The sequence below is a fragment of the Scyliorhinus torazame genome, chromosome 16, assembly GCF_047496885.1.
Source record: "Scyliorhinus torazame isolate Kashiwa2021f chromosome 16, sScyTor2.1, whole genome shotgun sequence".
Taxonomy (NCBI): Eukaryota; Metazoa; Chordata; class Chondrichthyes; order Carcharhiniformes; family Scyliorhinidae; genus Scyliorhinus; species Scyliorhinus torazame.
This window is the reverse complement of record NC_092722.1, coordinates 88,079,730-88,104,606: the sequence shown is the minus strand read 5'-3', so window position 1 is coordinate 88,104,606 and position 24,877 is coordinate 88,079,730. Positions and strand designations below refer to the sequence as shown.

The 24,877-nt window shown below is 58.7% G+C and overlaps 1 protein-coding gene across 1 annotated transcript in view; it reads right to left on the bottom strand.

Moving 5' to 3' along the window:
- Positions 1-24,877, bottom strand: part of LOC140392278 (calsyntenin-3-like) — a 288,200-nt gene that overhangs the window by 19,212 nt on the left and 244,111 nt on the right. Inside the window, 3 exon segments of the mRNA XM_072477595.1 lie at positions 2,701-2,849; positions 2,948-3,105; positions 3,872-3,910. Coding sequence (XP_072333696.1) covers positions 2,701-2,849; positions 2,948-3,105; positions 3,872-3,910 — 346 coding nt within the window.

Below are 24,877 nucleotides of genomic sequence, written 5' to 3'. Positions count from 1 at the left end.
AGGGGGGAGGGAGGGAGGGAGTGGGGGAAGGAGAGGGGGGAGGGGGGAAGGAGGAGGGGGGAGGGGAGAGGGGGAGGGGGAGGAGAGGGGGGGAGGGAGGGGAGGGGGGAGGGGAGGGAGGGGGAGGGGAGGGGGAGGAGGGGGGTGGGTGGGAGGAGGGTGGGTGGGAGGGGGCGGGTGGGAGGGGGAGGGTGGGAGGGGGAGGGGAGGAGGGGGAGGGGGGAGGGAGGGGTGTGGAGGGGGAGAGGAGGGGGTGAGAGGAGGGGGAGAGGGAGGGGGGGAGGGGAGGAGGGGAGGGGGCGATGGGGGGAGAGGAGGGAGGGGGAAGGGAGGGAGGGGAGGGGGGGAGGGGAGGGGGAGGGAGGAGGAGGGAGGGGGAGGGGGGGAGGGGGGAGGGGGGAGGTGGGAGGGGGGAGGGGCGTAGGAGAGGGGGAAAGGGGTGGGGGGGAGGGTGTAAGGAGAGGGGGGAGGGCGGGGAGAGGGGGAGGGGGAGGGAGGGGGGGAGGAGGGGGGAGGTGGGCGGAGGGAGGGGGGAGGGGGAGGGGGTGGAGGGGAGGGAGAGGGGAGGGAGGAGGGGGGAGAGGGGGGAGGGGGAGGAGGGAGGGGAGGGGAGGGGGAGGGGAGGGGGAGGGCGGGGGAGGGGGGAGGGGGAGGGGAGGAGGGGAGGGGGGGAGGGGAAGGGAGGGGGAGGGGGGAGGAGAGGGGAGGGGGAGGGGGTGAGGGGGGAGGGAGAGGGGAGGAGGGGAGGAGGGGGAGGGGGGAGGGGGGAGGCGGGGGAGGAGGGAGGGGAGGGGGAGGAGAGGGGGAGGGAGGGGAGAGGGGAGGGGGAGGCGGAGGAGGGGGAGGGGAGGGGGGAGGAAGGGGGAGGGAGGGGGGAGGAGGGGGAGAGGGGAGGGGGAGGGAGGCGGCAGGGGAGGGGGGAGAGGAGGGGGTGGAGAGGGGGGAGGAGGAGGGGGGAGGAGGTGAGAGGGGGAGGGGAGAGGGGGGGAGGATGGGGGAGGGGGGGAGGAAGGGGGAGGGCGGGGAGGGGGGGAGGAAGGGGGAGGAGGGGAGGGGGAGAGGAAGGGGGAGGGAGGGGTGAGGGGGAGGGGGGAGAGGCAAGGGGGGGGAGGGAGGGAAGGGGAGGGGGGGCGGAGGAGGGGGAGGGGAGGGGCGAGGGACGGAGGGGTAGGGGGGAGGAGGGGGAGGGGGAGGGAGGATAGAGGGGGAGGGAGGGATCGAAGGGGAAGGGAGGGATCGAAGGGGAAGGGGGAGGGAGGGCAAGAGAGGGAGAGGGGAGGGAGGGAGGAGGGGGGGGGAGGGAGTGAGGGAGAGGGAGGGAGAGAGGGGGCGGGAGGGAGAGAGAGGGAGTGAGAGAGGGAGGGAGGGAGGGGGAGGGAGAGGAGTGAGAGAGAGGGAGGGAGAGGGAGAGAGAGGGAGGGAGAGTGGGAGGGAGGGGGATAGAGGAGAGGGACGGATACAGGGAGAGGGAGGGGTAGAGGGAGACGGAGGGGGTAGAGGGAGAGGGAGGGGTTAGAGGGAGAGGGAGGGGTAGAGGAGAGGGACGGATAGAGGGCGAGGACAGGTAATGGGACAGAAAGAGGAAAGGACAGAGAGAGGGAGGGACGGTGATAGAGAGTTGGGGAGGAAGCCAGAGTAGGGGGGGTGGGGGGCAAGCCAGAAGGGGTTGGGGGGAGCCATGGGGGCGGGGGTGGGGTGGTAAGCCAAGGAGAGAGACACAGAGAGAAGGAAAAAGTTATCAGCATGTCAATCATCACAAAACAATCACTTAAATGGTCGAGTAACATTTTTGAGTTTATTTGTCTCCACAGGTGGCTGATTGCCATGTGAATTGGGAAGAGAGGGTCGGGGTGAATGGGACACATTTACCATGCTGTACCTGTACTGGGAGTGTTTGATGGGGACAGTGTAGAGGGAGCTTTCCTCTGTATCTAACCCCGTGCTGTACCTGTCCTGGGAGTGTTTGATGGGGACAGTGTAGAGGGAGCTTTACTCTGTATCTAACCCCGTGTTGTCCCTGTCCTGGGAGTGTTTGATGGGGACAGTGTAGAGGGAGTTTTACTCTGTATCTATCCCCGTGCTGTACCTGTCCCGGGAGTGTTTGATGGGGACAGTGTAGAGGGAGCTTTACTCTGTATCTAACCCATGCTGTACCTGTCCCGGGAGTGGTTTGATGGGGACAGTGTAGAGGGAGCTTTACTCTGTATCTAACCCCGTGCTGTACCTGTCCTGGGAGTGTTTGATGGGGACAGTGTAGAGGGAGCTTTACTCTGTATCTAACCCCGTGCTGTACCTGTCCTGGGAGTGTTTGATGGGGACAGTGTAGAGGGAGCTTTACTCTGTATCTAACCCCATGCTGTACCTGTCCCGGGAGTGTTTGATGGGGACAGTGTAGAGGGAGCTTTACTCTGTATCTAACCCCGTGCTGTACCTGTCCTGGGAGTGTTTGATGGGGACAGTGTAGAGGGAGCTTTACTCTGTATCTAACCCCGTGCTGTACCTGTCCTGGGAGTGTTTGATGGGGACAGTGTAGAGGGAGCTTTAATCTGTATCTAACCCCGTGTTGTCCCTGTCCTGGGAGTGTTTGATGGGGACAGTGTAGAGGGAGCTTTACTCTGTATCTAACCCCGTGCTGTACCTGTCCTGGGAGTGTTTGATGGGGACAGTGTAGAGGGAGCTTTGTATCGATGTGACACTTACTTGAGACTCGTGCTGAGCTTGAGGGATCTTACGCCTGGGGTGGCAAATTGCAGTGCATTGCGATAGGTGACATGCTCGATCGCACGATTGAAATTCTCAATGTCATCCCCCTCCAGCGTGAGGAGGGTCTGAGAGGGGTTAATGTGTACCTTTAAACAAAGAATACGTCAAGTTATAAAATACTTTCTCTCTCTCTCTCACCCCATCCACCCAAATCTGTAGCTTTTTGCTCCAAAATGGCTCCTACCTTCATTCCCTTCCCAAGGCTTTCAAAATCGCTGAAATCCAGGCCTTCTTTACAGGCATACAGACATTCCAGTACCTCGCGACTTTCCAGTGCTCCGGGTCTCAGGGTAAATCCAGCCAGGAATCCCTGGAGGAAGCGATCCAGGGTCAGCTCGGATCCTGTCCAGGATTAGGGCGGTGGGGGGGGATGAGAGAAAGATATAGAAGGAGAGGTCAGTGTCTGGAGGATGTAGAACGAAGATTGGAGAAACCTGCACTCAGGGGGGAATGTTGGCCGGGGAGTGTGGAGTGGGGGTAACCGGTTACGACAGGGGGCTGGGGAGCAGGTTGGGCTGTCAGTAGACAGGCTGCCCTCTGATGGTTGCAGGTGCAGGGTGAGGGGTGGAACAGGACAAGTGCAGAGAGGGGGTGGTGGTGGGAGAAGTGTTGGGGTGGCCAAGGAACGAGGGAGAGAAGGAGCGAGGGAAAGGTGGAGGGCAAATGAGGGAGGACCTGTTCCTCCCCTTCCGCTGCGCACCTGGGGCCATCCAGTAGCTGCCAGAAAGGGTCGCGGCGATGTCGCATAGCAAGGTCCCACTGCGATACCTGTCAGGTGGTGCTGGGCTGCACCTCACCCACGCATGTCTGGATGTTTCGGGGCTGATGACGGACATGTGGATTTAAGGACTGACTCCTCAACCTTTGACCCCAAGCCCACTGACTGCACCTGTCCACGACCCAATGGCTTTGGGAGTGAGTCACTCACAGACAGCGAAGACCTGCGTCTGAGTGGAACATGGGCACTGTTAAACGGTGAACGTCGTCACCCCCCCTCCCCCACCGGGCGCATGACACGCACAGTGTCTCGAAACATCCCCCTCAGCTCACTCGGCTTGGAGCCGGGGAGGGCAGCAGGAGAGGAAAAAGAGAGCATGGAATCCGTTACCTTTACCGCTTTCTCTCAGGTTGTTCCTTGGGAAATCATCTGCGGAGGAAGAAATGGAGAGACATCATCATCGACTGGAAATAAAGCATGCAAAAGAGACAGGGAGATGCGGGGAGAGAACAAAGAACAACAAAGAACAAAGAAATGTACAGCACAGGAACAGGCCCTTCGGCCCTCCAAGCCCGTGCCGACCATACTTCCCGACTAAACTACAATCTTCTACACTTCCTGGGTCCGTATCCTTCTATTCCCATCCTATTCATATATTTGTCAAGATGCCCCTTAAATGTCCCTATCGTCCCTGCTTCCACTACCTCCTCCGGTAGCGAGTTCCAGGTACCCACTACCCTCTGCGTAAAAAACTTGCCTCGTACATCTACTCTAAACCTTGCCCCTCTCACCTTAAACCTATGCCCTCTAGTAATTGACCCCTCTACCCTGGGGAAAAGCCTCTGACTATCCACTCTGTCTATGCCCCTCATAATTTTGTATACCTCTATCAGGTCGCCCCTCAACCTCCTTCGTTCCAGTGAGAACAAACCGAGTTTATTCAATCGCTCCTCATAGCTTATGCCCTCCATACCAGGCAACATTCTGGTAAATCTCTTCTGCACCCTCTCTAAAGCCTCCACATCCTTCTGGTAGTGTGGCGACCAGAATTGAACACTATACTCCAAGTGTGGCCTAACTAAGGTTCTATACAGCTGCAACATGACTTGCCAATTCTTATACTCAATGCCCCGGCCAATGAAGGCAAGCATGCCGTATGCCTTCTTGACTACCTTCTCCACCTGTGTTGCCCCTTTCAATGACCTGTGGACCTGTACTCCTAGATCTCTTTGACTTTCAATACTCTTGAGGGTTCTACCATTCACTGTATATTCCCTACCTGCATTAGACCTTCCAAAATGCATTACCTCACATTTGTCCGGATTAAACTCCATCTGCCATCTCTCCGCCCAAGTCTCCAGACAATCTAAATCCTGCTGTATCCTCCGACAGTCCTCATCGCTATCCGCAATTCCACCAACCTTTGTGTCGTCTGCAAACTTACTAATCAGACCAGTTACATTTTCCTCCAAATCATTTATATATACTACAAAGAGCAAAGGTCCCAGCACTGATCCCTGTGGAACACCACTGGTCACAGCCCTCCAATTAGAAAAGCATCCCTCCATTGCTACCCTCTGCCTTCTATGGCCTAGCCAGTTCTGTATCCACCTTGCCAGTTCACCCCTGATCCCGTGTGACTTCACCTTTTGTACTAGTCTACCATGAGGGACCTTGTCAAAGGCCTTACTGAAGTCCATATGGACAACATCTACTGCCCTACCTGCATCAATCATCTGAGTGACCTCCTCGAAAAACTCTATCAAGTTAGTGAGACACGACCTCCCCTTCACAAAACCGTGCTGCCTCTCACTAATACGTCCATTTGCTTCCAAATGAGAGTAGATCCTGTCTCTAAGAATTCTCTCCAGTAATTTCCCTACCACTGAAGTAAGGCTCACCGGCCTGTAGTTCCCGGGATTATCCTTGCTACCCTTCTTAAACAGAGGAACAACATTGGCTATTCTCCAGTCCTCCGGGACATCCCCTGAAGACAGCGAGGATCCAAAGATTTCTGTCAAGGCCTCAGCAATTTCCTCTCCAGCCTCCTTCAGTATTCTGGGGTAGATCCCATCAGGCCCTGGGGACTTATCTACCTTAATATTTTTTAAGACACCCAACACCTCGTCTTTTTGGATCACAATGTGACCCAGGCTATCTACACCCCCTTCTCCAGACTCAACATCTACCAATTCCTTCTCTTTGGTGAATACTGATGCAAAGTATTCATTTAGTACCTCGCCCATTTCCTCTGGCTCCACACATAGATTCCCTTGCCTATCCTTCAGTGGGCCAACCCTTTCCCTGGCTACCCTCTTGCTTTTTATGTACGTGTAAAAAGCCTTGGGATTATCCTTAACCCTATTTGCTAATGACTTTTCGTGACCCCTTCTAGCCCTCCTGACTCCTTGCTTAAGTTCCTTCCTACTTTCCTTATATGCCACACAGGCTTCGTCTGTTCCCAGCCTTTTAGCCCTGACAAATGCCTCCTTTTTCTTTTTGACGAGGCCTACAATATCACTCGTCATCCAAGGTTCCCGAAAATTGCCGTATTTATCTTTCTTCCTCACAGGAACATGCCGGTCCTGTATTCCTTTCAACTGACACTTGAAAGCCTCCCACATGTCAGATGTTGATTTGCCCTCAAACATCCGCCCCCAATCTATGTTCTTCAGTTCCCGCCTAATATTGTTATAATTGGCCTTCCCCCAATTTAGCACATTCATCCTCGGACCACTCTTATCCTTGTCCACCAGTACTTTAAAACTTACTGAATTGTGGTCACTGTTACCGAAATGCTCCCCTACTGAAACATCTACCACCTGGCCGGTCTCATTCCCCAATACCAGGTCCAGTACCGCCCCTTCCCTAGTTGGACTGTTTACATATTGTTTTAAGAAGCCCTCCTGGATGCTCCTTACAAACTCCGCCCCGTCTAAGCCCCTGGCACTAAGTGAGTCCCAGTCAATATTGGGGAAGTTGAAGTCTCCCATCACCACAACCCTGTTGTTTTTACTCTTTTCCAAAATCTGTCTACCTATCTGCTCCTCTATCTCCCGCTGGCTGTTGGGAGGCCTGTAGTATACCCCCAACATTGTGACTGCACCCTTCTTATTCCTGATCTCTACCCATATAGCCTCACTGCCCTCTGAGGTGTCCTCTCGCAGGATAGCTGTGATATTCTCCCGAACAAGAAGCGCAACTCCACCTCCCCTTTTACATCCCCATCTATCCCGCCTGAAACATCTAAATCCTGGAACGTTTAGCTGCCAATCCTGCCCTTCCCTCAACCAGGTCTCTGTAATGGCAACAACATCATAGTTCCAAGTAGTAATCCAAGCTCTAAGTCCATCTGCCTTACCCGTAATGCTCCTTGCATTAAAACATATGCACTTCAGACCGAGACCGAGAGAGACGCAGGGAGAGACCGAGGGAGACGGGGAGAGACCGAGGGAGACGGGGAGTGAGACAGAGGGAGACCTGGGGAGAGACCGAGGGAGACAGGGAGAGAGACAGAGGGAGACGCGGGGAGAGACTGAGGCAGACGGGGAGAGAGACCGAGGGAGACGGGGTGAGAGACCGAGGGAGACTGGGTGAGAGACCGAGGGAGACGGGGTGAGAGACCTAGGGAGACGCGGGGTGAGACCGAGGCAGACGGGGAGAGAGACCGAGGGAGACGCGGGGAGAGACCGAGGCAGACGGGGAGAGAGACTGAGGGAGACGGGGTGAGAGACCAAGGGAGACGGGGTGAGAGACCGAGGCAGACGCGGGGAGAGACCGAGGCAGACGGGGAGAGAGACCGAGGGAGACGGGGTGAAAGACCGAGGGAGACAGGGAGAGAGACAGAGGGAGACGGGGAGAGAGACAGAGGGAGACGGAGGGAGAGATAGAGGGAGACGGGGAGAGAGACAGAGGGAGATGGGGAGAGAGACAGAGGGAGACGGGGAGAGAGACAGAGGGAGACGCGGGGAGAGACCGAGGGAGACAGAGGGAGTGAGACTGAGGGAGACGGGGTGAGGAGACGGGGGAGAGACAGAGGGAGACTGGGAGAGAGACCAAGGGAGACGCACGGAGAGACCGAGAGAGACGGAGGGAGAGAGAGACCGAGGGAGACGCGGGGAGAGTCCGAGGCAGACGGGGAGAGAGACCGAGGGAGACGGGAAGAGAGACCGAGGGAGACGGGGAGAGGGACCGAGGGAGATGGGGAGAGGGACCGAGGGAGACGGGGAGAGAAATCGAGGGAGACGTTGAGAGAGACAGTGGGAGACAGGGGGAGCGACCGAGGGAGAGAGACAGAGGGAGACGGGGAGAGAGACCGAGGGAGAGAGACAGAGGGAGACGGGGAGAGAGGCAGAGGGAGACGGGGAGAGAGACAGAGGGAGACGGGGAGAGAGGCAGAGGGAGATGGGGAGAGAGGCAGAGGGAGACGGGGAGAGAGACAGAGGGAGATGGGGAGAGAGGCAGAGGGAGACGGGGAGAGAGGCAGAGGGAGACGGAGAGAGAGGCAGAGGGAGACGGGGTGAGAGGCAGTGGGAGACGGGGAGGGAGACGGAGAGAGAGACCGAGGGAGACACGGGGAGAGACCGAGGGAGACGGGGGGAGAGACCGAGGGAGACGGGGAGAGAGACAGAGGGAGACGGGGAGAGAGACAGAGGGAGACGGGGAGGGAGACCGAGGGAGACGGGGAGAGAGAGACCGAGGGAGACGGAGAGAGAGACCGAGGGAGACACGGGGAGAGACCGAGGGAGACGGGGGGAGAGACCGAGGGAGACGGGGTGAGAGAAAGAGGGAGACGGGGAGGGAGACCGAGGGAGACGGAGAGAGAGACAGAGGGAGACGGGGAGAGAGGCAGAGGGAGACGGGGAGAGAGGCAGAGGCAGAGGGAGACGGAGAGGGAGAGGGAGACAGAGGGAGACGGGGAGAGAGGCAGAGGGAGACGGAGAGGGAGACCGAGGGAGACGGGGAGAGAGACAGAGAAAGACGGGGTGAGAGACCGAGGGAGACGGGGTGAGAGACCGAGGGAGACAGGGAGAGAGACAGAGGGAGACGGAGGGAGAGACAGAGGGAGACGGGGAGAGAGACAGAGGGAGACGGGGAGAGAGACAGAGGGAGACGGGGAGAGAGACAGAGGGAGACGTGGGGAGAGACCGAGGGAGACGGGGAGAGAGACAGAGAGAGACGCGGGGAGAGACCGAGGCAGACGGGGAGAGAGACCGAGGGAGACGGGGTGAAAGACCAAGGGAGACGCAGGGAGAGACCGAGAGAGACCGAGGGAGAGAGACCGAGGGAGACGGGGTGAGAGACCGAGGGAGACGGGGTGAGACATCGAGGGAGACGTTGAGAGAGACAGTGGGAGACGGGGAGAGAGACGGGGAGAGAGACAGAGGGAGATGGGAAGAGAGACCGAGGGAGACGGGGAGAGAGACAGTGGGAGATGGGGAGAGACATCGAGGGAGACGGGGAGAGAGACGGGGAGAGAGACAGAGGGAGATGGGAAGAGAGACCGAGGGAGACGGGGAGAGAGACCGAGGGAGACGGGGAGAGAGACCGAGGGAGATGGGGGGGGAGACTGAGGGAGACGGGGGAGAGACTGAGGGAGACGGGGAGAGAGACCGAGGGAGACGGGGAGAGAGACAGAGGGAGACGGAGACAGAGACAGTGGGAGATGGGGAAAGAGACAGAAGGCGACGGGGAGAGAGACCAAGGGAGACGCGGGGAGAGACCGAGGGAGACAGAGGGAGTGAGACTGAGGGAGACGGGGTGAGAGACCGAGGGAGACGGGGGAGAGACAGAGGGAGACTGGGAGAGAGACCAAGGGAGACGCACGGAGAGACCGAGAGAGACGGAGGGAGAGAGAGACCGAGGGAGACGCGGGGAGAGACCGAGGCAGACGGGGAGAGAGACCGAGGGAGACGGGAAGAGAGACCGAGGGAGACGGGGAAAGGGACCGAGGGAGACGGGGAGAGACATCGAGGGAGACGTTGAGAGAGACAGTGGGAGACAGGGGGAGCGAACGAGGGAGAGAGACAGAGGGAGACGGGGAGAGAGACCGAGGGAGAGAGACAGAGGGAGACGGGGAGAGAGACCGAGGGAGACGGGGAGAGAGACAGAGGGAGACGGGGAGAGAGGCAGAGGGAGATGGGGAGAGAGGCAGAGGGAGACGGGGGGAGAGGCAGAGGGAGACGGGGAGAGAGGCAGAGGGAGACGGGGAGAGAGGCAGAGGGAGACGGGGAGGGAGCCCGAGGGAGACGGGGTGAGAGGCAGTGGGAGACGGGGAGGGAGACCGAGGGAGACGGAGAGAGAGACCGAGGGAGACACGGGGAGAGACCGAGGGAGACGGGGTGAGAGACAGAGGGAGACGGGGAGAGAGGCAGAGGGAGGCGGGGAGGGAGACCGAGGGGGACGGAGAGAGAGACAGAGGGAGACGGGGAGAGAGGCAGAGGGAGACGGGGAGAGAGGCAGAGGGAGACGGAGAGGGAGACAGAGGGAGACGGGGAGAGAGGCAGAGGGAGGCGGAGAGGGAGACCGAGGGAGACGGGGAGAGAGACAGAGAAAGACGGGGAGGGAGACCGAGGGAGACGGAGAGAGAGACCGAGGGAGACTGGGAGAGAGACAGAGAAAGACGGGGAGGGAGACCGAGGGAGACGGGGAGGGAGACCGAGGGAGACGGAGAGAGAGACCGAGGGAGACGGGGAGAGAGGCAGAGGGAGACGGGGAGAGAGGCAGAGGGAGACGGAGAGGGAGACAGAGGGAGACGGGGAGAGAGGCAGAGGGAGACCGAGAGGGAGACCGAGGGAGACGGGGAGAGAGGCAGAGGGAGGCGGGGAGGGAGACCGAGGGGGACGGAGAGAGAGACAGAGGGAGACGGGGAGAGAGGCAGAGGGAGACGGGGAGAGAGGCAGAGGGAGACGGGGAGAGAGGCAGAGGGAGACGGAGAGGGAGACAGAGGGAGACGGGGAGAGAGGCAGAGGGAGGCGGAGAGGGAGACCGAGGGAGACGGGGAGAGAGACAGAGAAAGACGGGGAGGGAGACCGAGGGAGACGGAGAGAGAGACCGAGGGAGACTGGGAGAGAGACAGAGAAAGACGGGGAGGGAGACCGAGGGAGACGGGGAGGGAGACCGAGGGAGACGGAGAGAGAGACCGAGGGAGACGGGGAGAGAGGCAGAGGGAGACGGGGAGAGAGGCAGAGGGAGACGGAGAGGGAGACAGAGGGAGACGGGGAGAGAGGCAGAGGGAGACCGAGAGGGAGACCGAGGGAGACGGGGAGAGAGACAGAGAAAGACGGGGTGAGAGAACGAGGGAGACGGGGTGAGAGACAGAGGGAGACGGGGAGGGAGACCGAGGGAGACAGAGAGAGAGACAGAGGGAGACGGGGAGAGAGGCAGAGGGAGAGGGGGAGGGAGACGGGGTGAGAGACAGAGGGAGACGGGGAGAGAGGCAGAGGGAGACGGGTAGGGAGACCGAGGGAGACGGAGAGAGAGACAGAGGGAGACGGGGAGAGAGGCAGAGGGAGACGGGGAGGGAGATGGAGAGAGAGACAGAGGGAGACGGGGAGAGAGGCAGAGGGAGGCGGGGAGAGAGGCAGAGGGAGACGGGGAGTGAGACCGAGGGAGACGGGGAGAGAGACCGAGGGAGACGGGGAGAGAGACAGAGAAAGACGGGGAGAGAGACAGAGGGAGACTGGGAGAGAGACGGAGAAAGACGGGGAGAGAGACCGAGGGAGACGGGGAGAGAGACCGAGGGAGACGGGGAGAGAGACCGAGGGAGACGGGGAGAGAGACAGAGGGAGACGGGGAGAGAGACAGAGGGAGACGGGGAGGGAGACAGAGAAAGACGGGGAGAGAGACCGAGGGAGACGGGGAGAGAGACAGAGAAAGATGGGGAGAGGGACCGAGGGAGACGGGGAGAGAGACAGAGGGAGACGGGGAGGGAGACCGAGGGAGACGGGGAGAGAGACAGAGGGAGACGGGGAGAGAGGCATAGGGAGACGGGGAGAGAGACGGAGGGAGACGGGGAGCGAGACTGAGGGAGACGGGGAGGAAGACCGAGGGAGACGGGGAGAGAGACAGAGGGAGACAGGGAGAGAGGCAGAGGGAGACGGGGAGAGAGGCAGAGGGAGACGGGGAGGGAGACCGAGGGAGACGGAGAGAGAGACCGAGGGAGACACGGGGAGAGACCGAGGGAGACACGGGGAGAGACCGAGGGAGACGGGGAGAGAGACCGAGGGAGACTGGTAGAGAGAAACGGGGGGAGACGGGGAGAGAGACAGTGGGAGACTGGGAGAGAGACTGAGGGAGACGGGGAGAGTGACGGAGGGAGATGGGGAGAGGGACAGAGGGAGACGGGGACAGAGACAGAGAAAGACGGGGAGAGAGACCGAGGGAGACGGGGTGAGAGACAGAGAAAGACGGGGAGAGAGACAGAGGGACACTGGGAGAGAGACGGAGAAAGACGGGGAGAGAGACCGAGGGAGACGGGGAGAGAGACCGAGGGAGACGGGGAGAGAGACAGAGGGAGACGGGGACAGAGACAGAGAAAGACGGGGAGAGAGACCGAGGGAGACGGGGTGAGAGACAGAGAAAGACGGGGAGAGAGACCGAGGGAGACGGGGAGCGAGACCGAGGGAGACGGGGAGAGAGACAGAGGGAGACGGGGAAAGAGACAGAGGAGACGGGGAGAGAGACAGAGGGAGACGGGGAGAGAGACAGAGGGAGACGGAGGGAGAGACAGAGGGAGACGGGGCGAGAGACAGAGGGAGACGGGAAGAGAGACGGAGGGAGACGGGAAGAGAGACGGAGGGAGACGGGGAGAGAGACCGAGGGAGACGGGGAGAGAGACAGAGGGAGACGGGGAGAGAGACAGAGGGAGACGGGGAGAGAGACAGAGGGAGACGGGGAGAGAGACAGAGGGAGACAGAGAGATACAGTTTGCTTTCCGGGAGGAGTTTAAATCTGCTAGTTGAGACGGGACCAGATTTTCCGGAAAGGGACCAGTCCCATTCCACTGAGAACCCAGTCAGCTGGGCCACGCCTTTGAAAAGTAGTTTTTGATTTATTGGATTTTGTTATTGAATTGGAACAGCTAAGGGGAAATTCATTAAGTGTTATACACAGATTACTGTAGCTGTGTGGTGTCTTTATGTTTGTAATTGATAAAAATTCTTCCTGTGTCTATATTCTTAGAATAAACCTTGGGCGAAATTCTCCCCCAACGGCGCAATGTCCGCCGACTGGTGCCAAAAACGGCGTCAATCAGACGGCCATCGCGCTGGCCCAAAGGTGCGGAATGCTCCGCATCTTTGGGGCTGAGCCCCAACATTGAGGGGCTAGGCCGGCGCCGGAGGGATTTCCGCCCCGCCAGCTGGCGGAAATGGCGTTTGTTGCCCCGCCAGCTGGCGCGGAAATGCGGCGCATGTGCCGAGCGTCAGCGGCCGCTGTCAGTTTCCCGCGCATGCGCAGTGGGGAGAGTCACCTCCGCCTCCGCCATGGTGGAGGCCGTGGCGGAGGCGGAAGGGAAAGAGTGCCCCCACGGCAAAGGCCCGCCCGCGGATCGGTGGGCCCCGATCGCGGGCCAGGCCACCGTGGGGGCACCCCCCCGGGGTCAGATCGCCCCGCGCCCCCCCCAGGACCCCGGAGCCCGCCCACGCCGCCTTGTCCCGCCGGTAAATACCAGCTTTGATTTACGCCGGCGGGACAGGCAATTTCTGGGCCGGACTTCGGCCCATCCGGGCCAGAGAATTGAGCGGGGGGTCCCGCCAACCGGCGCGGCCCGATTCCCGCCCCTGCCCAATCTCCGGTACCGGAGACTTCGGTGGGGGCGGGGGCGGGATTCACGGCGGCCAACGGCCATTCTCCGACCCGGCGGGGGGTCGGAGAATGACGCCCCTTGTTTGGATTAAAGTGTCGAGGGAGTCTGCTGAATCACACCTAAGGCGAGGGCTTTTGTGCTCATCCGAGCCAAATTCAACATAAAGGTTATAGGTCAGGTGAACTTCATAATACTCTTTGGAGTTTCTAACCGTGGGCCATAACAAGAGAGAGCCGGAGAGAGGGAGGGGGAGAGAGAGAGAGGGAGTCGGAGGGAGAGGGAGAGTGAGAGGGAGGGAGAGCAAGAGAGACAGAGACAGAGTCGGAAAGCGAGAAGCGGGGAAGTGGGGCGGAAGGAGGGAGGCGGAGAGCGGGAGGGAGGCGGGGAGCGGGAGGGAGGCAGAGAGAGATAGAGAAAGAGCCAGAAAAAGAGGGAGAGAGAAGGTCGGAGAGAGGGATGTAGAGAAGTTCAGGAGAGAACACTCTAACCCGTCTCTGCTAATTTGAACTTCAGAATTTTCGGCAACAGAGAGATAGGGTGAGACTCGATTTGACTGACTGGCTGGGAGCAAATGAATTGGCATAAAAGGCCATACTCTGCCCAGTAGCAGGTGGTGATTAGTCCTGTTGCAGTGGAATGATTATTTTACAGTCCCAATGAGCTCAGTTTTACTCCTGGAAGCACAGGACAAGGAATCTCTCTCTCACTCCTCTGTTCTCTCAGAAATGCTGTGAGTTCTGTATTTCTGAAACTACAGAGACCTCAATGAATCTACAGTAAAACCTGGAACTAAGAGCAAAGTTTGAAGAGGAGTAAGGGGCTGGAAACAACCATCTGAAACAAGAGTCTTCTACCTTTCACTTAAGATCTTTTACCCCTGTCTTCAGCTCTGTGTGTGTCTGTCTTGTGTGTGTGCATCGTTAAAGCGGGGAATTAACAATTAGATAATAGTGAACCAGTTGAGCTTGCAGCAGCTTTTATTATAGTATCCCGGTATAAATAAATAGTAATTGTGTTCACAGGTACAAACTTGGTGAGTAATTATTGGGCAGCCAAGAGGCAGAGAGAGGGAGAGGCAGGGAGAGAGGGAGAGGCAGGGAAAGAGAGCAAGAGGCAGGGAGAGAGGGAGAGGCAGGGAGAAAGAGCGAGAGGCAGGGAGAGAGGGAGAGGCAGGGAGAGAGGGAGAGGCAGGGAGAGAGGGAGAGGCAGGGAGAGAGAGCGAGAGGCAGGGAGAGAGGGAGAGGCAGGGAGAGAGAGCGAGAGGCAGGGAGCGAGAGCGAGAGGCAGGGAGCGAGAGCGAGAGGCAGGGAGCGAGAGCGAGAGGCAGGGAGCGAGAGCGAGAGGCAGGGAGAGAGAGCGAGAGGCAGGGAGAGAGGGAGAGGCAGGGAGAGAGCGAGAGGCAGGGAGAGAGAGGGAGAGGCAGGGAGAGGCAGGGAGAGAGAGCGAGAGGCAGGGAGAGAGAGAGAGAGAGGCAGGGAGAGAGGGAGAGGCAGGGAGAGAGTGAGAGGCAGGGCGAGAGAGAGAGGCAGGGCGAGAGAGCGAGGCAGGGCGAGAGAGAGAGGCAGGGCGAGAGAGAGAGGCAGGGCGAGAGAGCGAGGCAGGGCGAGAGGGAGAGGCAGGGAGAGAGGGAGAGGCAGGGAGAGAGGGAGAGGCAGGGAGAGAGGGAGAGGCAGGGAGAGAGGGAGAGGCAGGGAGAGAGAGAGGCAGGGAGAGAGGGAGAGGCAGGGAGAGAGGGAGAGGCAGGGAGAGAGGGAGAGGCAGGGAGAGAGAATGAGAGGCAGGGAGAGAGAGCGAGAGGCAGGGAGAGAGAGAGAGGCAGGGAGAGAGGGAGAGGCAGGGAGAGAGGGAGAGGCAGGGAGAGAGGGAGAGGCAGGGAGAGAGAGCGAGAGGCAGGGAGAGAGGGAGAGGCAGGGAGAGAGGGAGAGGCAGGGAGAGAGGGAGAGGCAGGGAGAGAGGGAGAGGCAGGGAGAGAGGGAGAGGCAGGGAGAGAGGGAGAGGCAGGGAGAGAGGGAGAGGCAGGGAGAGAGGGAGAGGCAGGGAGAGAGGGAGAGGCAGGGAGAGAGGGAGAGGCAGGGAGAGAGGGAGAGGCAGGGAGAGAGGGAGAGGCAGGGAGAGAGGGAGAGGCAGGGAGAGAGGGAGAGGCAGGGAGAGAGGGAGAGGCAGGGAGAGAGGGAGAGGCAGGGAGAGAGGGAGAGGCAGGGAGAGCGGGAGAGGCAGAGAGAGAGGGAGAGGCAGGGAGAGAGGGAGAGGCAGGGAGAGAGGCAGGGAGAGAGGGAGAGGCAGGGAGAGAGGGAGAGGCAGGGAGAGAGGGAGAGGCAGGGAGAGAGGGAGAGGCAGGGAGAGAGGGAGAGGCAGGGAGAGAGGGAGAGGCAGGGAGAGAGGGAGAGGCAGGGAGAGAGGGAGAGGCAGGGAGAGAGGGAGAGGCAGGGAGAGAGGGAGAGGCAGGGAGAGAGGGAGAGGCAGGGAGAGCGGGAGAGGCAGAGAGAGAGGGAGAGGCAGGGAGAGAGGGAGAGGCAGGGAGAGAGGCAGGGAGAGAGGGAGAGGCAGGGAGAGGCAGGGAGAGAGGGAGAGGCATGGAGAGAGAGCGAGAGGCAGGGAGAGAGGGAGAGGCAGGGAGAGAGGGAGAGGCAGGGAAAGAGAGCGAGAGGCAGGGAGAGAGAGCGAGAGGCAGGGAGAGAGAGGGAGAGGCAGGGAGAGAGAGGGAGAGGCAGGGAGAGAGGGAGAGGCAGGGAGAGAGGGAGAGGCACGGAGAGAGGGAGAGGCAGGGAGAGAGGGAGAGGCAGGGAGAGAGGGAGAGGCAGGGAGAGAGGGAGAGGCAGGGAGAGAGGGAGAGGCAGGGAGAGAGGGAGAGGCAGGGAGAGAGGAAGAGGCAGGGAGAGAGGGAGAGGCAGGGAGAGCGAGCGAGAGGCAGGGAGAGAGAGCGAGAGGCAGGGAGAGAGGGAGAGGCAGGGAGAGAGGGAGAGGCAGGGAGAGAGAGGGAGAGGCAGGGAGAGAGAGGGAGAGGCAGGGAGAGAGAGGGAGAGGCAGGGAGAGAGGGAGAGGCAGGGAGAGAGGGAGAGGCAGGGAGAGAGGGAGAGGCAGGGAGAGAGGGAGAGGCAGGGAGAGAGGGAGAGGCAGGGAGAGAGGGAGAGGCAGGGAGAGAGAGCGAGAGGCAGGGAGAGAGAGCGAGAGGCAGGGAGAGAGGGAGAGGCAGGGAGAGAGGGAAGGGCAGGGAGAGAGAGAGAGGCAGGGAGAGAGAGCGAGAGGCAGGGAGAGAGGGAGAGGCAGGGAGAGGCAGGGAGAGAGGGAGAGGCAGGGAGAGAGAGGGAGAGGCAGGGAGAGAGGGAGAGGCAGGGAGAGAGGGAGAGGCAGGGAGAGAGGGAGAGGCAGGGAGAGAGGGAGAGGCAGGGAGAGAGGGAGAGGCAGGGAGAGAGGGAGAGGCAGGGAGAGAGAGCGAGAGGCAGGGAGAGAGAGCGAGAGGCAGGGAGAGAGGGAGAGGCAGGGAGAGAGGGAGGCAGGGAGAGAGAGGGGGAGGCAGGGAGAGAGGGAGAGGCAGGGAGAGAGAGCGAGAGGCAGGGAGAGAGAGGGAGAGGCAGGGAGAGAGGGAGGCAGGGAGAGAGAGGGGGAGGCAGGGAGAGAGGGAGAGGCAGGGAGAGAGGGAGAGGCAGGGAGAGAGGGAGAGGCAGATACAGACAGGAAGAGAGAGAGAACGGGAGACAGACAGGCAGAGAGCGAGACAGGCAGCGTGCGAGAAACAAAGCAAACAAGAGAGTTTGAGGGGGAGAGATAGACGGAGAGAGAAACAGAGATGCTGAGAGAGTGAGACAGAGAGAGAGAGAGTGAGACACGAGAGGGGCTGAATGGGTCTCCTCCTGTTCCTGTGTAACAGGCTCGAGAGGGGCTGAATGGGTCCCTCCTGTTCCTGTGTAACAGGCACGAGAGGGGCTGAATGGGTCCCTCCTGTTCTTGTGTAACAGGCTCGAGAGGGACTGAATGGGTCCCTCCTGTTCCTGTGTAACAGGCACGAGAGGGGCTGAATGGGTCCCTCCTGTTCCTGTGTAACAGGCACGAGAGGTGCTGAATGGGTCCCTCCTGTTCCTGTGTAACAGGCTCGAGAGGGACTGAATGGGTCCCTCCTGTTCTTGTGTAACAGGCTCGAGAGGGACTGAATGGGTCCCTCCTGTTCCTGTGTAACAGGCACGAGAGGGGCTGAATGGGTCCCTCCTGTTCCTGTGTAACAGGCACGAGAGGGGCTGAATGGGTCCCTCCTGTTCCTGTGTAACAGGCACGAGAGGGGCTGAATGGGTCCCTCCTGTTCCTGTGTAACAGGCACGAGAAGGGCTGAATGGGTCCCTCTGTTCCTGTGTAACAGGCTCGAGAGGGGCTGAGTGGGTCTCCTCCTGTTCCTGTGTAACAGGCTCCAGAGGGGCTGAATGGGTCTCCTCCTGTTCCTGTGTAACAGGCTCGAGAGGGGCTGAGTGGGTCTCCTCCTGTTCCTCTGAGGGGCTGAATGGGTCTCTTCCAGTTCATGTATAACTTGATTGAGATTGGGCTGAATGAACCTCCCGTTGTTCTGTGTAACGAGAGAGTAGGGCCAGTAAGACTCAGAGGAAGAGCAGGCAGGGAGATGTTGCTGAACACAACGGGACTGATGGTCTGAAGTACATTTGTTTCAGTGCGAGTTGTATAACAGGTAAGGCAGATGAACTTCGAGCTTGGATTGGTACTTGGTACTCTGATGTTGTTGCCATTACAGAGAATTGGTTGAGGGAAGGACAGGATTGCCAGCTAAACATTCCAGGATTTGGATGTTTCAGACGGATCGAGGGGGATGTAAAAGGGGTGGAGGAGTTGCAATACTGGTTAAGGAGAATATCACAGCTGTACTGCGGGAGGACACAGAGGGCTCATACAGCGAGGCAATATTGGTAGAGCTCAGGAATAAGAAGGAGTGCAATCAGAACGTTGGGTTTACTACAGGCCTCCCAACAGCCAGCGGGAGATAGAGGCAGATGTGTCGACAGATTTTGGAAAGGTGTAAAAGCAACAGGGTTGTTGTGGTGGGTGATTTTAATTTCCCCAATATTGACTGGGACTCACTTAGTGCGAGGGGTATGGATGGGGCAGAGTTTGTAAGGAGCATCCAGGAGGGGTTCTTGAAACAATATGTAAATAGTCCAACTAGGGAATGGGTTATACTGGACCTGGTATTGGGGAATTAACCCGGCCAGGTGGCCAAAGTTTCATAGGGGAGCAGTTCGGGGACAGTGACCATAATTCAGTAAGGTTTAAAGGATTGTTGGATAAAGACAAGAGTAGTCCTCGGATGAAGGTGCTAAATTGGGGGAAGGCCAATTATAACAATATTAGGCAGAAACTGAAGAATCTCGATTGGGGGTGGATGTTTGAGGGTAAATCAAAATCTAGCCTGTGGGAGGCTTTCAAACGTCAGTGATAGGAATTTGGGACCGGCATGTTCCTGTGAGGAAGAAGGATAGGTTTGGCAAGTTTCGGGAACCTTTGGATAACGAGAAATATTGTGAGCTTAGTCCAAAAGAAAAAGGAAGTTTTTGTAAGGGCTAGAAGGCTGGGAACAGTCGAAGCCCGTGAAGAGTATAGGAAAATAGGAAGGAACTTAAGCAAGGAGTCAGGAGGGCTAAAAGGGGTCACAAAAAGTAACTGGCAAACTGGATTAAGGAAAATAATCCCACGGCTTTATACATTTATGAAGGGCAAAAGGGTTGGCCCATTCAAGGACAGGGGAGGGAATCTATGTGTGGAGCCAGAGGAAATGGGCGAGGTACTAAATGAGTACTTCGAATCAGTATTCACCAAAGAGAAGGACTTGGTGGATGATGAGTCTGGGGAAGGGGTGTAGGGTCACATGGAGATCAAAAAGGAGGCGGTGTTGGGCATCTTGAAAAACACGAAGGTAGATAAATCCCCAGGGCCTAATGGGATCTACCACAGAATACTGAGGGAGGAAATTGCTGGGGCCTTGACAGAAATCTTTGGATCCTGACTTCCGGTTGCGGCGATGCGGCGCTAAGCCGCACATTTCGGCGGCTCCCGCTAAAACGGACTTTTGGGCTCTCCAGAGGAGCCCCAACGGCAATTTTTCGACGACTTCCCGTGTGGGAAGGTGAGAGCAAGGTCCCCCCCTCCATAGTATATGGAGTGGACCAGAAGTGGAGCGGCCAAAAAAGCAGTTTTGGAGCAGCGAAAGAAGCGAGGGAGAAAAAACAAGATGGCGGAGGGTGGAGATCGAGCGGCATGGGGGGCGGAGCAGCAGGAGCTTAAGAAAGAGGTGCTGGCGCCACTGCTGACGGCGATCGAGGGGCTGAAGGAGACCCAGAAGGCCCAAGGGGTAGAGATCTGGGAGGTGCGGGAAAAAGCCACCGAGAACGAGGACGAGATCTTGGGTCTGGCGGTGAAGATGGAGGCGCATGAGGCGCTGCACAAGAGATGGCCGGAAAGATTCGAGGACCTGGAGAACAGGTCGAGGAGGAAGAATCTTCGGATTCTGGGTCTCCCTGAAGGGGTGGAGGGGGTCGATGCCGGGGCATCTGTGAGCACGATGCTCCATTCGCTGATGGGTGCGGAGGCCTCTCCGAGTCCCCTGGAGCTAGATGGGGCTCATCGGGTCCTGGCGAGGAGACCCAAGGCCAACGAGCCGCCAAGGGCGGTAGTGGTGAGGTTTCATCGTTTCATGGACAGAGAGTGTGTCCTGAGATGGGCCAAGAAGGAGCGGAGCAGCAGGTGGGAGAATGCGGTGATCCGAATCTAACAGGACTGGAGTACGCAGGTGGCAAAGAAGAGAGCTGGTTTTAATCGGGCCAAGGCGGTGCTGCATAGGAAGGGGGTGAGATTCGGAATGCTGCAGCCAGCGCGATTGTGGGTCACATTTCAGGATCGACACCACTACTTTGAAACGCCTGAAGAGGCTTGGACCTTTATACAAACAGAGAAGTTGGACTCAAACTGAGGGTCGGTGGTTGTGGGGGGGTGTCGGTTGTATACAGGGTTTTAACTATGCGTAGGGAATGTTCCACGGGTTGGGTGATGGATGGGGATGGGGGAAGAGATCTAATGGGGAGACTGTGAGAGAATGTGGGCGCCGGTGCTGTAGGGAGGGGAGGCCCGGAGATGGGGGAATTGGGATAAGGCCGCAACAGGAGCTGCGCCAGAGGGGGTGGGGCTGGCTCAGGAAAGCGCGGGCTTTTTCCCGTGCTAGGGAAGGACGGGGACGGGGGGGGGGGGGGGGGGGGGGGGATTCCCACACGGAAGGAGCACATTGATTGCTGGGGAGGAGGAGGAGGGGGGATTCCCACACAGGGGGAGTCAATGGGATGATGGGGGAGGCCGGGGTCAGCAGGTGTCAGCTGACTTACGGGAGTGTTATGGGGGAGCAAAAGAGCTACATATGTTCTAGCGGGGGGAGGGGGGGGCGGGGAAATAGAGTTGCTGCTGCATTGGCCGAGGGGGAACTGGAAACAGAAGAGGTGGTCGGGGCGGGTGTCCCCCGTCTGGGGGATTGGAGGGTGCGGGAGGCGCGGGCACGAGACTGGCCTAGACAAGGAGATGGCTAGTCGGCGGGGGGGGGGGGGGGGGGCGTGGGAAGCCCCCCAATCCGGCTGATAACGTGGAATGTGAGGGGCCTGAATGGGCCGGTTAAGAGGGCCCGAGTTTTCGCGCACCTAAAGGGACTGAAGGCAGACGTGGTCATGCTTCAGGAGACACATTTGAAGGTGGCAGACCAGGTCAGGTTAAGAAAGGGATGGGTAGGACAGGTATTCCATTCGGGGCTGGATGCGAAGAATAGAGCGGTGGCAATACTGGTGGGGAAGCGGGTGTCGTTTGAGGACAAGAATATTGTAGCGGACAATGGAGGTCGATACGTGATGGTGAGCGGTAGGCTGCAGGGGGCGTGGGTGGTATTGGTAAACGTATACGCCCCAAACTGGGACGATGCTGGATTTATGAAGCGTATGTTGGGGCGCATTCTGGAGGTAGGAAGCTTGATAATGGGGGGGGATTTCAACACGGTGTTGGACCCAGCATTAGATCGTTCCAGATCTAGGATGGGGAAGAGGCCGGCTGCGGCCAAGGTGCTTAGGGGGTTTATGGACCAGATGGGGGGAGTAGATCCGTGGAGATTTGCTAGGCCCCTGGCCAGGGAATTTTCTTTTTTTTCCCACGTACACAAAGCCTACTCCCGGATAGATTTTTTTGTTTTGAGCAGGGCGCTGATCCCGAAAGTGGAGGGAACCGAGTACTCGGCCATAGCCATCTCAGACCACGCCCCGCACTGGGTGGAGCTGGAGTTGGGAGAGGAGAGGGACCAACGCCCGCTGTGGCGTCTGGATGTGGGATTACTGGCGGATGAGGAGGTGTGCGGGAGGGTGTGGGAGTGCATTGAAAGGTATTTGGTGGCCAACGACAACGGGGAGGTGCAGGTGGGGGTAGTGTGGGAGGCGCTGAAGGCAGTGGTCAGGGGAGAGTTAATCTCCATCAGGGCTCACAGGGAGAAGAGAGAGGGCAGGGAAAGGGAGAGGTTAGTGGGGGAGATCCCAAGGGTGGACAGGAGATATGCAGAGGCCCTTGAAGAGGGACTACTTAGGGAGAGGCGAAGTCTCCAGACGGAATTCGACCTGTTGACCACAGGGAAGGCAGAGGCACGGTGGAGGAAAGCACAGGGTGCGACGTACGAATACGGGGAGAAGGCGAGCCGGATGCTGGCACATCAGCTCCGTAAGAGGATGGCAGCGAGGGAGATAGGTGGAGTCAAGGATGGCAGGGGAACTACGGTGCGGAGTGCGGTGAAAGTAAATGAGGCATTTAAGGCCTTTTATGAGGAGCTGTACAGATCTCAGCCCCCAGCGGGGGAAGAGGGGATGCGACGATTTCTGGATCAACTGAGGTTCCCGAGGGTGGAGGAGCAGGAGGTGGCTGGTTTGGGGGCGCCAATTGGGTTGGAGGAGCTGATTAAAGGACTGGGGAGCATGCAGGCGGGGAAGGCCCCGGGACCAGATGGGTTCCCGGTTGAGTTTTACAGGAAGTATGCGGACCTGTTCGCCCCGTTGCTAGTGAGGACTTTCAATGAGGCAAGGGAGGGGGGGACCCTGCCCCCGACAATGTCCGGGGCGCTGATCTCTCTGATCCTGAAGCGGGACAAGGACCCACTGCAATGTGGGTCGTATAGGCCGATTTCGCTCCTTAATGTGAATGCTAAGTTGCTGGCAAAAGTGCTGGCTACGAGAATTGAGGACTGTGTCCCGGAGGTGATTCACGAGGACCAGACGGGATTTGTAAAGGGCAGGCTCCTAAATGTGATTATGATGCCATCGGTGGAGGGAGAGGCGGAGATAGTGGCAGCTATGGACGGGGAGAAGGCCTTTGACCGAGTGAAGTGGGGGTATCTCTGGGAAGTGTTGCGGAGGTTTGGGTTTGGGGAGGGGTTTATCAGTTGGGTTAAGCTCCTATATAGAGCCCCGGTGGCGAGTGTGGTTACGAATTGGCGGAGGTCAGAGTATTTTCGGCTGTATCGAGGGACGAGGCAGGGGTCCCCCCTGTTGTTTGCATTAGCAATTGAGCCTTTGGCCATGGCACTAAGGGAGTCCAGGAAATGGAGGGGGGTAGTCCGAGGGGGAGAGGAACATCGGTTGTCGCTGTATGCGGACGACCTGTTGCTGTATGTGGCAGATCCAGTGGAGGGGATGGTGGAGGTCATGCAGATCCGAAGGGAGTTTGGGGACTTCTCGGGCTATAAGCTCAATGTAGGGAAAAGTGAGCTCTTGTGATGCATCCAGGGGACCAAGGAAAGGGGATAGACGACCTGCCGTTGAGGAGGGCGGAAAGGAGCTTTCGGTACTTGGGGATCCAGGTAGCTAGGAGTTGGGGGGCCCTGCACAAACTTAATTTGACGTGGCTGGTGGAGCAGATGGAGGAGGACTTCACCAATGGGATGTGTTGCCACTCTCGCTAGCGGGCAGGGTACAGTCGATTAAATTGATGGTCCTCCCGAGGTTTCTTTTTGTGTTCCAGTGCCTTCCTATTATGATTACCATGGCCTTTTTTAAGCGGGTAGGTAGGAGCGTCATGGGTTTTGTGTGGGCAAACAAGACCCCGAGGGTAAGGAGGGGTTTTCTGGAGCGTAGTAGGGACAGAGGAGGGCTGGCGTTGCCGAATCTGGGTGGCTACGATTGGGCAGCCAACGTGGCGATGATCCGTAAGTGGGTGATGGAGGGAGAGTGGGCGGCATGGAAGAGGTTGGAGATGGCGTCCTGCAAAGGAACGAGCCTGGGGGCGCTGGTGACGGCACCGCTGCCGCTCTCGCCGACAAGGTATACCACGAGCCCGGTGGTGGCGGCAAAGCTAAAGATCTGGGGGCAGTGGAGACGGCACCGGGGGCGAAGGGAGCCTCGGTGTGGTCCCCGATCAGAGATAACCACCGGTTTGTCCCAGGAAGGATGGACGGGGGGTTTCAGAGCTGGCATTGGGCAGGGATCAGAAGGATGGGGGACCTGTTTATAGATGGGACGTTTGCGAGCTTAGGGGCGCTGGAGGAGAAGTTTGGGTTACCCCCGGGAAATGCGTTCAGGTACATGCAAGTGAGGGCGTTTGTGAGGCGGCAGGTGAGGGAATTCCCGTTGCTCCCGGCACAGTGGATTCAGGACAGGGTGATTTCGGGTGTATGGGTCGTAGAAGGCAAGGTTTCGGCGATATATCAGGAGATGAAAGAAGAGGGGGAGGCCTCGGTAGAGGAGTTAAAGGGCAAGTGGGAGGAGGAGCTTGGGGAGGAGATTGAAGAGGGTCTGTGGGCTGATGCCCTGAGTAGGGTTAACTCCTCTTCCTCGTGTGCCAGGCTTAGCCTGATACAGTTTAAGGTTATTCACAGAGCGCATATGACGGGGGCAAGGCTGAGTAGGTTCTTTGGGGTGGAGGACAGATGTGTGAGGTGCTCAGGAAGCCCGGCGAATCACGGCCACATGTTTTGGTCGTGCCCGGCACTGGATGGGTTTTGGAGGGGTTTTGCGAGGACTATGTCCAAGGTGGTGAAAGTCCAGGTCAAGCCGAGCTGGGGGTTGGCACTATTTGGGGTGGCGGACGAGCCGGGAGTGCAGGAGGCGAAAGAGGCCGGTATCCTGGCCTTTGCGTCCCTGGTAGCCCTGCGGAGGATCTTGCTATTATGGAAAGACGCGAAGCCCCCCAGTGTGGAAGCCTGGATCAATGACATGGCAGGGTTCATTAAGCTGGAGAGGATAAAGTTTGCCTTGAGAGGGTCTGTGCAGGGGTTCCTCAGGCGGTGGCAACCGTTCCTAGACTATCTCGCGGAGCGTTAGGAGGAGGTCAGCAGCAGCAGCAACCCAGGGAGGGAGGGGGGGGGCGTCTCTTTCGGAGGGAGGGGTTATATGGGTGGTCGGGGGAGGGGGTTTCCCTCGGGGCACTTGAAAAAGAAAAACATAAACATATGGGAGAGTTAATATGTGCGGGAGAAACCCATTGTCCAAGTTCTGTGTTATGTTAGATTGATATGTTTATGTTTTGTTCTGTTCCTTCTCTTTTTCTTTTCTGTTACGGGGGGGGGGGGGTTTAATTGGTTGAAAATC